This window comes from Chiloscyllium plagiosum, unplaced genomic scaffold (genome assembly GCF_037043375.1).
Source record: "Chiloscyllium plagiosum isolate Xiang-an unplaced genomic scaffold, Cpla_swu_hap1 HiC_scaffold_19, whole genome shotgun sequence".
NCBI classification, from domain to species: Eukaryota; Metazoa; Chordata; class Chondrichthyes; order Orectolobiformes; family Hemiscylliidae; genus Chiloscyllium; species Chiloscyllium plagiosum.
This window is the reverse complement of record NW_028270157.1, coordinates 27,645,044-27,658,350: the sequence shown is the minus strand read 5'-3', so window position 1 is coordinate 27,658,350 and position 13,307 is coordinate 27,645,044. Positions and strand designations below refer to the sequence as shown.

General features: G+C 40.0%; 1 protein-coding gene across 1 annotated transcript in view; it reads left to right on the top strand.

The window, feature by feature from the left end:
• The window catches only part of otogl (otogelin-like), a 209,721-nt gene that overhangs the window by 45,535 nt on the left and 150,879 nt on the right, over positions 1-13,307 (top strand). Inside the window, exons 16-20 of the mRNA XM_087997558.1 lie at positions 65-230; positions 1,840-1,955; positions 7,724-7,895; positions 9,754-9,861; positions 10,702-10,840. Coding sequence (XP_087853684.1) covers positions 65-230; positions 1,840-1,955; positions 7,724-7,895; positions 9,754-9,861; positions 10,702-10,840 — 701 coding nt within the window. The remainder of the gene's footprint in view (positions 1-64; positions 231-1,839; positions 1,956-7,723; positions 7,896-9,753; positions 9,862-10,701; positions 10,841-13,307) is intronic.

Sequence of the window (13,307 nt, the reverse complement as noted above, 5' to 3'; positions counted from 1 at the left end):
CAGGATAAGTTTATTTTGTCAGTGCTTTTGATAAAATTCAGCTTGACATTATTCTGCTATACAGGTATCATCTGCCCAGCTAATATGTTATACCATATTTGTTCCTCCTCTTGTGGGCGGACTTGCCAGTCACTTTCTGTAAATGAAGTTTGTGGTGATGATTGTGCGGAAGGCTGCAACTGCCCCAATGGAACATTCTATGATGAGATATTGCGTCGCTGTGTCGTGCAGTAAGTTTGTTTTGGCTCTATTTAATCCCAGCTCATCAGGTCTGCTCAGCAATAAACTGAACTATTTTATCACATTTACTTCATCACCTTTTGTCTATTATCTCATTTTTGTCTGGAGACTGCAGTCACATCAAAAACGAAACCTGTCTAAACATTAAGCAAGCTTGTGATGCCAACAGCATGAGTTCAGTTCCTGCACTGGATAAGGTTATTGTGAAGGCTTCTGCTCCTCAGCCTCTGCCCTTGTCTGAGGCATGGTGATCTTCAAATTAAATTACCACCAGCCATCTCTCTCTAATGAGAGAGCAGCCCTAGGGTCTGGTCAGGCTAAAGTGATTTTACCTTTACATACAAACAGTCCTGAAAACATCGTGTCAGTTTACCAACATTTGGGAATCTTCCTGGAGATCAGAAAGATGCTAAATGCCAAACCTTTGCCTTGTCTTTGAGGAAAATATCTTCTTAAATTTTCAGTTTGATCTCTTTGTATGACTCAATCCTTCTGGCTCAATCACAGTCCAGACTCTAGAAAGGTTTTGGGTTGCAAAAGCCCATAATGGAAATCGAAGTAATGTTCCATGCCTGTAATACTGAGCTGGCTTTTATCTTAGTCCACCACATGAAATCCACAGAGTGATCTTCCTGCTGCATATACACCCTCCTCAATCTGCCTGCAATATTTCAGGGATGTGTTGGGTGGGTTTGCTCGTACTTCAGCCTTTTGAGGCCCTAAGGGCCACTTTCATCCAGCTGATGCAAATATTTTATCCATTGCAAGGTGAAGGTCCAGACCATGGTGGGACTTGGCTCAGGCCATAAATAATGGTGGGGCTTGGCACCATCCATGATGGGGACTTGTCTCAGGCCATGGTGGGACTTGGCACTTTCCATAGTGGGACTTGGCACAGACCATGTTGGGAGTTGCCACTTTCCATAGTGGGACTTGGCACAGGCCGCATGGGACTTGGCACAGGCCATGCTGGGGACTTGGCTCAGACCATGGTGGGACTTGGCACTCTTCATGGTGGAACCTGCACAGGCCATGATGGAACTTTGCACTCCACATTGTGGGACCTAGCACTCACCATGTTGGGACTTGGCATTCCCCATGCTGCGATCTGGCACAAACCATGAAACCTGGCACATGCTATGATGTACTGTCTTCCGATGTCAATCTCAACAGAACTGGTAGTATTTATGATGAGAGAAGGAGGGTTACGTTCTGAGTTGGTTATTACTCTTCTATTCCAAAATAAAGGGTGAGAAGGACTTTAAATGTTAATTCTTTTTCACACGCCACAAGGCTGTTGGATTTCTTTCCAGTTAATTCTATTTTACTGCATGAAAACAGCTTCACATGACCCACATTTGTGGATCTGGTATTAATCTTAACCAAAGAATTTATTTTAAGTGTGAAAACATGAGCCATTGTTCCTTCTCCAGAATGACTAATATTCTTGCCTTAAAGAGTAAATTGGAATTTTTCAGAACTTGGAGGACACAATTTCTTAAAGCCTACTTACTGTTGTCTTGATATTTAGATGATGATGTTGTTATATGGTCAATAAATAATAAAAATAGCTCAGTGTATCCCATATGCCTCTTCTAGATCTCAGTGTTCCTGTCACTTTATGGGAGGAATATTTCAGGCAGGAGAAGTCACGTACAGTAACTCGGGACCATGGTATGATTCTTGTTCTTTGTCTGTTGAAGATTGCCATTCAGGCTCTATTCTGCAACTGGGATGGAGGATTATGAAAATGAGATCATGTTTCTAAACCTCTGCTGAGTCAGGGATAGTGTTTAATTGGATTTCTGAGATTGCTTCGGGTACTTGATATGTTCTTGTATGAAATAGCTTAAATGATTTTCCAAAATATGGTACAACAAATTGATTAAAATATTTTCAGGCTGATATGGGTTTCGTTATTAATATCATGCTGTTATTTCAGAAAATAGACAATTTTATTTATATAGAGCATATGGATTTTGGATTTAAAAATAATATTTTTAAATTTGTGAATGACTCCAGTTTGGGAGCACCGTCAACACTAAGAAGAACTTTAACAAATTGCAGGGAGACAGTAATGGGCAAAGATTTGGCAATTTAAATTCACCATGTAGAAATGTAACCATTATATTTTGGGTAGGAAGAATAATGAGGTTGCTCAGAAGACACACATCTAGATGGAATAAAGGAACAAAGCAGACTCAGAATACAAATGCATGAGTCACTGAAAATTACCCCATATGTTAGCAAGATCATAAAAAAGAAAAACAATCAGAGCACGAGGTTTTATTTCCAGAGGGATTGAATTGATCAGCCAGAAAATGATGTTAAGCACATACCAATTTGGTTAAACAACATGTAGATCACTGCATGCAGTTCTTAATGGGGTGGTATGGTGGCTCGGTAGCTAGTACTGCTGCCTCACAGCACCAGGGACCTAGGTTCAATTCCAGCTTCAGGTGACTGTCTGTATGAGTTTCCTCCTACAGTCCAAGGATGTTCTGGTCAGATGAACTGGACATGCTAAATTGCTCCTGGTGTTAGGTGTGTTAGTCAGAGGTAAAAGTTGGGGAATGGGTCTGCATGGGTTACTCTTTGGATTGCCAGTGTGGATCTTTTGGGCTGAAGGGCCTGTTTCCATACTGTAGGGAACCTAATCTTAATGCTCCATAAGGATATACAGACAATGGGGAAAAGATTTTACAAGGATTTTTCTGGGAATGTGTGGACATAGATATCAGGAAAAGATTGACTGTGTCTCTTTTTTTTCCTGAAAAAACGCCTGAAGGTAACCTAATACCAAATTCTGAAATGTTTTGTTTGAGTGGACTCAGAGAAAATATTTCCTGTTGTGATGTCGAATATTACTAGAATCCATCAATATAATCCTCAATAAATCCAATTCACAAGAACATTTATTATCGAGAGAGTGGTGCGATGGAGTGATTAACCATGGAGTGATTAAATTGAATCAGCTAGATATATTTAAGAGGACGCTCATGAGGAAAAAAGGAATGAAGGGTTCAGATAGATTTCAAGGAGGAAGAATGGGGCGAGATTGAACTGGACCATGAACACTGGCAGGGTGTAACTGGGCTGAATGGCTTATTTCTCTGCCGTATATCCAATGCAACCCTGTGTAGTTTTGTTACAGTTCAGGTTTGCTTTATTAATTCTTAAAACTTTAAACAATGGCAAATAATATTCATCCGGTTAATTTTTTTTTTAGCTTGTGTAGGAATGGGAGGGTGACGTGTACACCTGTGGAGCCAGGTATGTTATGATTTCTCACCATTAACACTATCACATAATTTCATAAAATACAGTTGATTGGAAGGTAAACTGTATTTATAGAGAAGTTTTACCTGCAATTCACCCTAAAATTATTTTGAGCAAAAATAAATGGAATGTTCTGGTTGACTTCTATTTTCAATCTTTATTATTTATTCTCGGAGTGCCTGCTGAGGGAAAACACACTATTATTATAGAATATGTATTACTGGATCATGATTATTATAGTCCAACTTCATTTTTCATTGGAATTCTATTTGATCAAATGCTGCCAACAGTAATACTCAAGCAAATAACCAAACAATTAAAAAAAAAATTATTCATGGGATGAGGGCATCACTAGACAGGCAACATTTATTGCCCATCCCTAATTGCCCAGAGGGCAGTTAAGTGTAAACCACGTTGCGGGTCTGGAGTAAATGTAGGCCAGACCAGGTAAGGATGACAGTTTCTTTCCCTGAAGGACATTAGTGAGCCAGATGGGCTTTTCCTGACAATTGGCAATGGATTCCTGATCATCATTAGATTCTTAATTCTAGATTTTTATTGAATTCAAATTCCATCATCTGCTGTTGCAGGACTCAAACCTTGGTCCCCAGAAAATTACTTGGATCTCTGGATTAACAGTCCAGCATTAATACCACCAGGCCATTGCCTCCCCCTCTATCGCCTTTGTAATCATAATATAATTTTGTTTGATATTCTGAGGATGAGGATTAAAATGATCTAGCAAGTAGATATTTCATAAGATCAGTTTCACTGTCCTTTTCTTCATGGGGAACACTTAATTGCTGGGTACAAAGAAGAGTAAAAAAGTGGCAATTATCCTCTGTTTTGGGTCTCGAGCCATCCAATATTGCCTGCTGGATGGGTTGGATGAGGTGATGTCTGAGGGGGAAATGAAGAGAGAGTGCTTGAGTCTGCTCCAGCAAAGGCAACTTAATGTCATAGGACCTTATTGGAGTCTGAGTGGCATGGGCTATGGCAAGATTTGTGGCAGATTCTGATGAGATGTCTGAAGAGGTCAATCTCAATGTTGGGATCACCTTGCTGCATCTTTTATACTTTCGATGAGCAGCATGGTGAGTTTCTCACGAGGCTGTGGCAAATTGCCAGTTAAGTGGGATTGCCGCTTGTTAAACACCTGGTTAATATCCCAACTTGCCACATTCATATTCAGCTTTCTCTCAGTAAACTAACCAAGTAAGCTAGATGTTGAGAAAACTCGACAAGGAAAGCAGTGAGTATCTGGCCGATGTGGCTCATTGGTTGCTCCAAAGGACCTCCAGGTTGGATACCAGACACACACACACAAACCCTGACCCTCAGACTTTGGCATTAGGTAGGTACCAGCCTTTAAGAACCCTGATGTCATTTTTCCAATGCAGGCTGCGTCTGCATTTCAGTGTTGTGCCTTAGTGTACACCAGCCCCTATCATTGTAATGCTGCAGCAAGAACAATGTGAGCTCATGCACCCAGCTTATGACCTGGACCAGGCTGAATCACTTGTCTAGATTAAAGTGGTGCTGGAAAAGCCTTCATTCCTGATGAAGGGCTTTTGCCTGAAACGTCAATTTTCCTGCTCCCTAGATGCTGCCTGACCTGCTATGCTTTTCCAGCACCACTCTAATCTAGACTCTGATTTCCAGCATCTGCAGTACCCACTTCTATCCTGCATCTCTGGTCTGTCATGGCTCACACACACTTTGAGCTTACCTGGATGCTCACAGCATCTCTGCCTTGTCTTGCCTTTTTGCACTTGGTCATCTTACTTCTGCCTTGCTATTTAGCACAGACACAAAGGCAGGAAGCTAGTCATGGTTGTCAGTGGGCTTCTGTCAGCTCAAGGAGGACTACCATCGTTCAGAGCATCCCTGCAAAGCACGTTAGGGGCAGCCTCTGATACCACGCCAGAGGCTTGGACACAATCAGCCAGTCACTCGGAATGGTCAAAGTCAGGAGGCTGTCCGTATAAGGAATGAAGAGCTGAGTTGCTGCTCTACAGGGGACAGCTTTCCTCCTGGAATGAGAGAGCGCGCGGGAGATGGAAGTGAGCGGCACAGCTGTTACTTTTGGTGAAGTATCTCAAACCAGTGATTAGGTGATGCAGAAGGCACAGAGGGGTAGTGGTGTTGGGGGTTGGGTGAGAGTGGGTAGGGAAAATGTTACAAGCATTAGTGAGACTGCTAAAGCTTGAACCTTGGTGGGAGGTAGATACTTCAGCAAACAATTCATTGAGGGATATGTACTGGACAGACATAGTAGCAATTGACAGTGTAGAGAAAATTGATTGACCTTCTTCCTACAGTGCTGAGCCTTCCTCTAGATGGCTGAGACTGTTTTAACCCAGGTGGCAGCATGGAACAGGGGTGGCTTGCTCTGCTGGTGCTGGGGGAAGAGTTTGTCCAGTCTCTGCACCAACCAATCCAGCAGGACCTTCAAAGCAGGCACCAATCTGCCATGCCCAGGGCAAATACATGGAACCATATAGTGCAGCTTGTCCAGGTGGCACAGTGAGATTTTAAAGCCTGTCCACCATGTGGAAGACACAAGTTAGGATTGTGATGAAATACTCCCCACGTGCCTGGATGGGTACAGCTCCAACAGCACTCAAGAAACTTGACACACTGCAGGATAAAGTAGCCACTTGATTGCCACTAAGCCACACTCCCTCCAACACTGACGCTCAGTGGCAGCAGTGTGTACTATCTACTGCAGAAATTCACCAAAGATCCTCAGACAGCACCTTCCAAACCCACGACCCTTTCCATCTAGGACAGGACAGCAGGTACAGGACAGTAATGTACAACCTGCAAGTTCCCCTCCAAGTCAATCATCATCTGGACTTGGGTTTATATAGTTATCCCTTCACTGTTGCTGGGTCAAAATCCTCCAATTCCCTCCCTAAAGGTATTGTGTGTCAACCTACAACACATGCACTGCAGCATTTCAAGAAGGAAGCTCACCACTACTTTTTCAAGGGCAACTAGAGATGGGCAATAAATGCTGGGAAAGGCGCATGGTGAGATGGGACTGGAATCAGATATGAGTGTTGCCATGGGGCGGAGTAGGTGGTTAATGAGGTCAATTTGGTAAATTATAGCAAGAAAACTCACCAGGTTTGTGACAGAAATCCATCCAAAACATGGCACAACTCTCTCTTAGCTCAAGAAATTTAGGATTCAGCCTTATATATATATATATATACACACACACCATTATATTTTAAAAATACAAGTAGAGTTAGAGAGTCATAGAGATGTACAGCATGGAAACAGATCCCTCGATCCAACTTGTCCATGCAGACCAGATATCCTAAACAAATCTAGTCCCATTTGCCAGCACTTGACTCATATCCCTCCAAACCCTTCCTATTCATATACCCTTCCAGATGCCTTTTAAATGTTACAATTGTACCAGCCTCCACCACTAGCAGCTCATTCCATATATGCACCACCCTTTGTGTGAAAATGTTGCTGCTTAGGTCCCTTTTTAATATTTCCCCTCTCACTCTAAATCTATTCCCTTTAGTTATGGACTCCACTACCCCAAGGAAAAGACCTTGCCTATTTACCCTATCTACGCCCCTCATGACTTTATAAACCTCTATAATATTACCCCTCAGCCTCCAACGTTCCAGGGAAATCAACCCTAGCCTATTCAACCTCTCCCTATAGCTCAAATCCTCCAACCCTGGCAACAACCTTGTAAATCTTTTCTGAGCCCTTTCAAGTTTCATAACATCCTTCCGATAGGAGGGAGACCAGAATTGCACACGATATTCCAAAAGTGGCGGAACCAATGTCCTGTACAGCTGTAATATGATCCCTCAAACCCTATACTCAATGGTCTGTCCAATAAAGGAAAGCATATCACTTGCCTTCTTTACTATCCTATCTACCTGCGATTCTACTTTCAAGGAACTATGAACCTGCACTCCAAGGTCTCTTTATTCAGCAACACTCCCCAGGATCTTACCATGTCCTGTTCTGATTTACCTTTCCAAAATGCAGCACCTCACATTTACCTAAATTATACTCCATCTGCCACACCTCAGCCCATTAGCCCATCTGATCAAATTCATGCTTAGTCATAATACTTTTACCAATTTGATAAAAACAATTTCAGTTCATAAATGTCCATTTCAATTGTGAACTATATAACAAGAAGCATTGTATTGATTTTATTCAGAACCTGAACCTGTGGAGTGTCCTAACAATAAGAGATATTTCGACTGTACAGATCCTCAGCCTGGCCTGCCTTGGATGGGAGCAGCGTGTGAAGTCACTTGTGAAAACCTTATGATGAATATTACTTGTTCACCCATGACTCCATGTATTTCAGGTTGTGTTTGTCCTCCTGGGTAAGTGTATTGAAATATTTAAGAGCTGATTGACCACCTGGATATATGGTATTGTTTCCACGAAGGATATGTAATCATATCGGTTCTTTAAAGAAATGCAAGTCATACAGAGCTTGAAAATGAGGAGGGTTAGCAAGTGTCAGTGCTAATGTGATACATTATGCAAGAACTGGCAGCACCAAATGAAGATCTCCAAAGTGACTATTTTCCTTATGACAGCCATTTACTGAGTGATTGGTTGCTTTATGCAGTCAAACATAACACTTCTAATCCAGGAAAGTTGGAAAAAGTGGGAATTTCACAGGAAACTGATATCCACCATGCCAGCACCTTTCACTAGCATTAGGACCAAAGGGAATGAAGGCACATTAGGTTGAAACATGATTGAACCTGTTCAGTAAAAAGGATCCATGTACCATAATGAGAAGGCACCCCTTTGATTCTCAATCTTTGCCAGTTATACATTAGGAAGATGGAAGCCATCATCTCTGTTTCCTGTCATCAATGTTGTTTTTTTGGCATCAATTCAATCTATCTTGCTGACCAATGTCTCAGGCTGACACATCCGATTGGTCATCTCAGCTTCCTATTTAACTTGGAGACAAGTTTTTAATCCCATATTCTTTCTGTCACAATGATTCCTTCTTCCACCATCATTACACTGCCTGTCTCAACTCATTAGTCACACAAACTATGATCCATTGTCATCTCCAGACTTAACTATATCAATGCTCTTCCATCCACCACTCCCTATAAATTCGACCTCCCATATTCTATTATCACACATGCCTGTGCTTGCTAACTTACATTGGCTTCTGGACCTCATGAATCCAATATGAAACTTTCATCCTTATGTTTAAAACAATAATGACCTTGTGGTCTTTACCTCTAACTTCTGTAGCCCTAAAATGTCCTTTCAAATTGTCTGTGCCTCTGACTTAGCCTTTCCTCTCATAGCCTCTTCCACCTGTTTACTTTGTGCAACTGCATTAAGACTTTACTAAAACAACTCCTTTCATCAGAGATTTGGTTCCTCCTCTTATTTTTTCCTTCCTTTGTCTTGGTGACCTTTTCTCAGTGACAGATTCATGAAGCGCTTTGGGGATTATAGCTATGTTAAAATTGTGATATGAATGTAAATTATTGCTTGTCATTACAAATAAAGTTGATTTTGATTATAACAAAGGTGAAAATGTATTAGGTTCTTGTAAACCCACAAGGTAACATCAGGCATTAATTTCTTGATAACAAAATAAAAAAAAATCAAACAACTATTTATCTCTGGAGATTCAGGAATTTATTTTCACGTTTACCCATTTTTCAGTAGCCATATAGGTTCAGACCACATTAACAAGGCCAATAAAATTACATGGTGAAGGAAGATTATGTGCTATGGCAAGGCAAATATATAGATATCACAAATGATATTAACTTTCCTCTGTAAGTTAATGTAATTAACCTTAACATAGCTTCACAGCAACTGATAATTGCAACTGGTGAAAAGGTCTATGAAAGTAGACTGAAAGTATTTAAGTAATTCCCCAGTATTGTTGTTGCAAATATACACATGACCAAAAGAAATCTGACATAGTTTAAAGCAGTTTCACATTTCAAATGCAATAGCTGTCAACAAAAGGCTCTGTAAATGTATAAGGCTCCCAGACTTATGGGGATGAATTTCCTGAGAGTTTCTGTCATATCATTGCCATGTCTTCAATGAAAGTTCAGTTACATCCATAAAAGGAGTTCTGTAAAGCTATAGAGATGGAAAGACACTGAAGAAACTCACTGCCCAGAATCATAAAGTATGTGCAGAATTTAACAATATCCTTTTCGCTTTCTTTCAATGATGCTATAGGTTCATTAAACATGGTGAAGACTGTTATTTGTCTGAAAATTGTCCATGCAGTTGGAAAGGTCAGGAATATTTACCAGGTGAAGTGGTTTCTACAGAATGTTACACCTGGTATGTCCAAATCAATTTTAAAAATTAAATTGAGCTATTACTGAAAGCTTTATGATTTACATTATGTAATTAATTAAAAATATTTATATTTCATTTTCTCTTGTTAACTATGACAAGTCATAAGTGATAGAGCTGCTTTGATCTTTTTATCACAGTATTGCCACGGTATGTTACAAATTCAAAAATTCTGAGCAGGTTTTCTAAGCACCAGCCTGACTGGTCCACAGTTATGCATAGATTTGCAAGCAAATATCAGGCGCTCCCACGATTCTCTCTCCACAACTAGGCAAATACAAAGTACATCGCTATGATTTTTCACTGATTCTACTTCTTGTGGGAGAAATGGTGGTGTAGTGGTTATGGTTTAGTAATACAGAAACTTAAGCTAATGCTTTAGGGATACAAGTTCAAATCATAGTTGCTGATGGTATTTGACTTCAGTTTAACACCTGAGATTGAAAGCTAAAACCATCATTAATTGTTATTCAAAACCCATTTAGTTAACTAATGTCCTTTAGGTACCATCTTTACCTGGTCTGGTGTACATATAACTTCGGACATACAGCAATATGGTTGATTCTGAAGTGGCCTAGGAACAGATGTTGGCTAAGCCTGGGTAGCCCACAACCCATGAGAGAAAGCAATTTGTGCTCCATTTCCCAACACTGAATGTTTTATGTTGTTACTATTTCGCTAGATGATACTGAAATAAAGTCACATTTACTGAAGGTGATCATTCAAAATTTAACAGTTCACTTAGTTTCTTTTTATTAATGGAAAGAAATTTCAGTGTAGCCTAATGCTCTCCTTTTGAAGTTAAATAATTCATTATTTTCTTAGTGTTTGCCTACGAGGAGTTTTTAATTGCACATACCACCCGTGTCCTGCAGTATGCACCATCTACAGTGATCGTCATTATCGTAGTTTTGATGGATTGGAATATGATTATGTCAGTGACTGCCAAGTATACCTCGTGAAGGTAAGCAGTTTTAGATTTACACCTGAATTTGCCATCTGATGCTTGAAGCAGCCACACATTGAATACTTTGTCCAGTTCTCAAATTATTTAAACCCTGGAAATTATGTGATGTTGCAGAGAGGGGACTAAAATATAGGGCATTGATAATTTTGAAACCCCACTTTCCACCTTCTGGCAGTCTTAGTAACTACCTTTAACCACTATTCACTATTTGCTGTTTGTAATTAGCTTGTTTTTGATCCTGCTACATGTCCATGGATTCCATGGGCTGAATTTTTCTTGCCAAAGCTAGGATTGTTTTCAGCAGGGGGCACATTAAATAGATCAGATAGTTAACCTACTATGTTCCCAGCTACACCAAACACATGTCCATTGCATGTTAGGTCGGTCTATTTTGAAATCAGCTGCCCATCTTCCATATTCAGATAAACAATTAAAGGTCAATTAGGCTTGTTAAAAGAACCTATTGACTTCAATCATATGCAGCTCATGCCATGATATCACTGAAGTGGCCAGTTGGATGGAATTGATCATTTTTAAAGACCTACATTGAAAACATGGGACAGTATGGAGGGGAATCTTTATTTAGGGATACCCTGTATGCATTAAAGAGAGACTCCAAATCTCCACTAACTCTCCCTTCTGTATGCTAACCCTTCCCTGGGTCGGCAACTTAACACTTGTTTACTCCGGACACCAATGATTCAATGCACATTCACCACTGGATCATAGAAATAGGCTACAAGAATATCAATACCGAAATATCAACATCTGTAATAAAAATGGTGGATAATTTACATTCTGACACCATCTTCACAATCTTCTATCTCTAAAATACATAAGTCAGTGGTTAAGATACAAATGTTATTCTCTTCATAGACTGATAATTAAACCACTCTATCTGTCATTTATCAGCACTGTATAGGTTGCCATTGCCAAGTTTATTAACAATTTAGTGCCCACATTTCCACCCTGCCTGCCTTCCAGAACCTGGCTTCCCATACCCCAGCATCTCTCCCTGGGGTCTGGGGTGCATCCACGCTAAAAGCCAGGGATTTAACTTTCTGGGGCAGTGATGAAAATTCCTTGTTCTTCATGCAATCTCCACTGTGCCCACTCCTGAGCTCTGGTGTTGCCAGGACTGATAGATCTACCAATCATGCAGATTGGTTGTCATCTCCAAAGTTAGGACTTGTTCCCACTAATTGGCATAAGACCCAGTGCCCACTAATTATTTTGGCCTGGCATGTTTTGGCAGGGGTAGGGGGCATGGGGTTATTCTGGTCGTGTCAACTTCCAACAGAGTTTCCATCCAGGGAACATGAGCTGCCTGCACCCCCTTACCCTCCATACATCTTCAATGTTGTCAGAGTATTATGCAGTGGCTTACTGAAAACTTTTATTTTGGTTTTTAATTAAGGGGTAGCAAGCCATTCAAGTTTGTTTGTTGCGATTATTTTAGATTTTGAATAGAGTATGTATTTTCTCTCCGGTTGGCTGCTGGTTTTCTATTTATTGGGTGCGGTATGCTCCTTAAGTAAAATCCTATGGAATGCCTTCTGTAAATTTGATGATTGCTTGCAACATCCTGTCTATACATTTGTGGACTAGAGAGCTGAGTCAAGTCACTTGGATAATGCAAGCACTTTTATATGGATCTGTAGTCCCTGATACCTGTAACCCTGGCTTTCTGCAATCAGCAGTTCAATGCACTTCTTATGTAGTTCAACTTCCTAGGGATCTCTACTTTGTTCCTCTTAATCTGATTTTGCAGAAAATACAATCTAAACAATTATGAGAACCTCTGTACCTGCTGAAAGAAAAGCAAGAGGAGAAAATGGTTTTCTAATTGCAGAATCAAATGACTCTTTGTGAACTTTGTATGAACTAGCACTGATAACACATTCCCTATTACTGTATATGTCTACTCAAGATTTGTATGTGATGCACAGTGTGTGAGGATTTGATGTCACCGATCTCAGCCCAGATTTTCAAACTGCGCTGTCAAGATTTATATTTGCGGGTCAAATGAATCTGTATGGAAGATCTCATCTTCCAAATCTAACTGGCAGACATATATGAGAAGAGTATGATTAGTGACTGAAATAGATATTTGAAGAATAAAGATACGTAGAAGTATTTAGATGTGAGGTGATCTTTTTTTGACTCATTTTTGGAGGAAAATTTAGCTTTACAGCTTTCATTTAAGTATCTTGAGAAAGCCCTACCAAAGGAAAATGGAGAATTCCTTATGAAAAAATTAGTAAATATTTTTTGTATGTTAATATATTTCAATAATTTTCATAAATTGTATTAATGTGTTTCCAGTTCCGTGGCTTAGTTATTAATGGTATATTTGCCACATTGCATTGTTTTAGTTCATTTTCACATTGTCAAACTCTGTACTTAATGTAACCTACAGATTTTGACTATTAAACATTGTAACCTGAAGTCTTCCATTGTAACC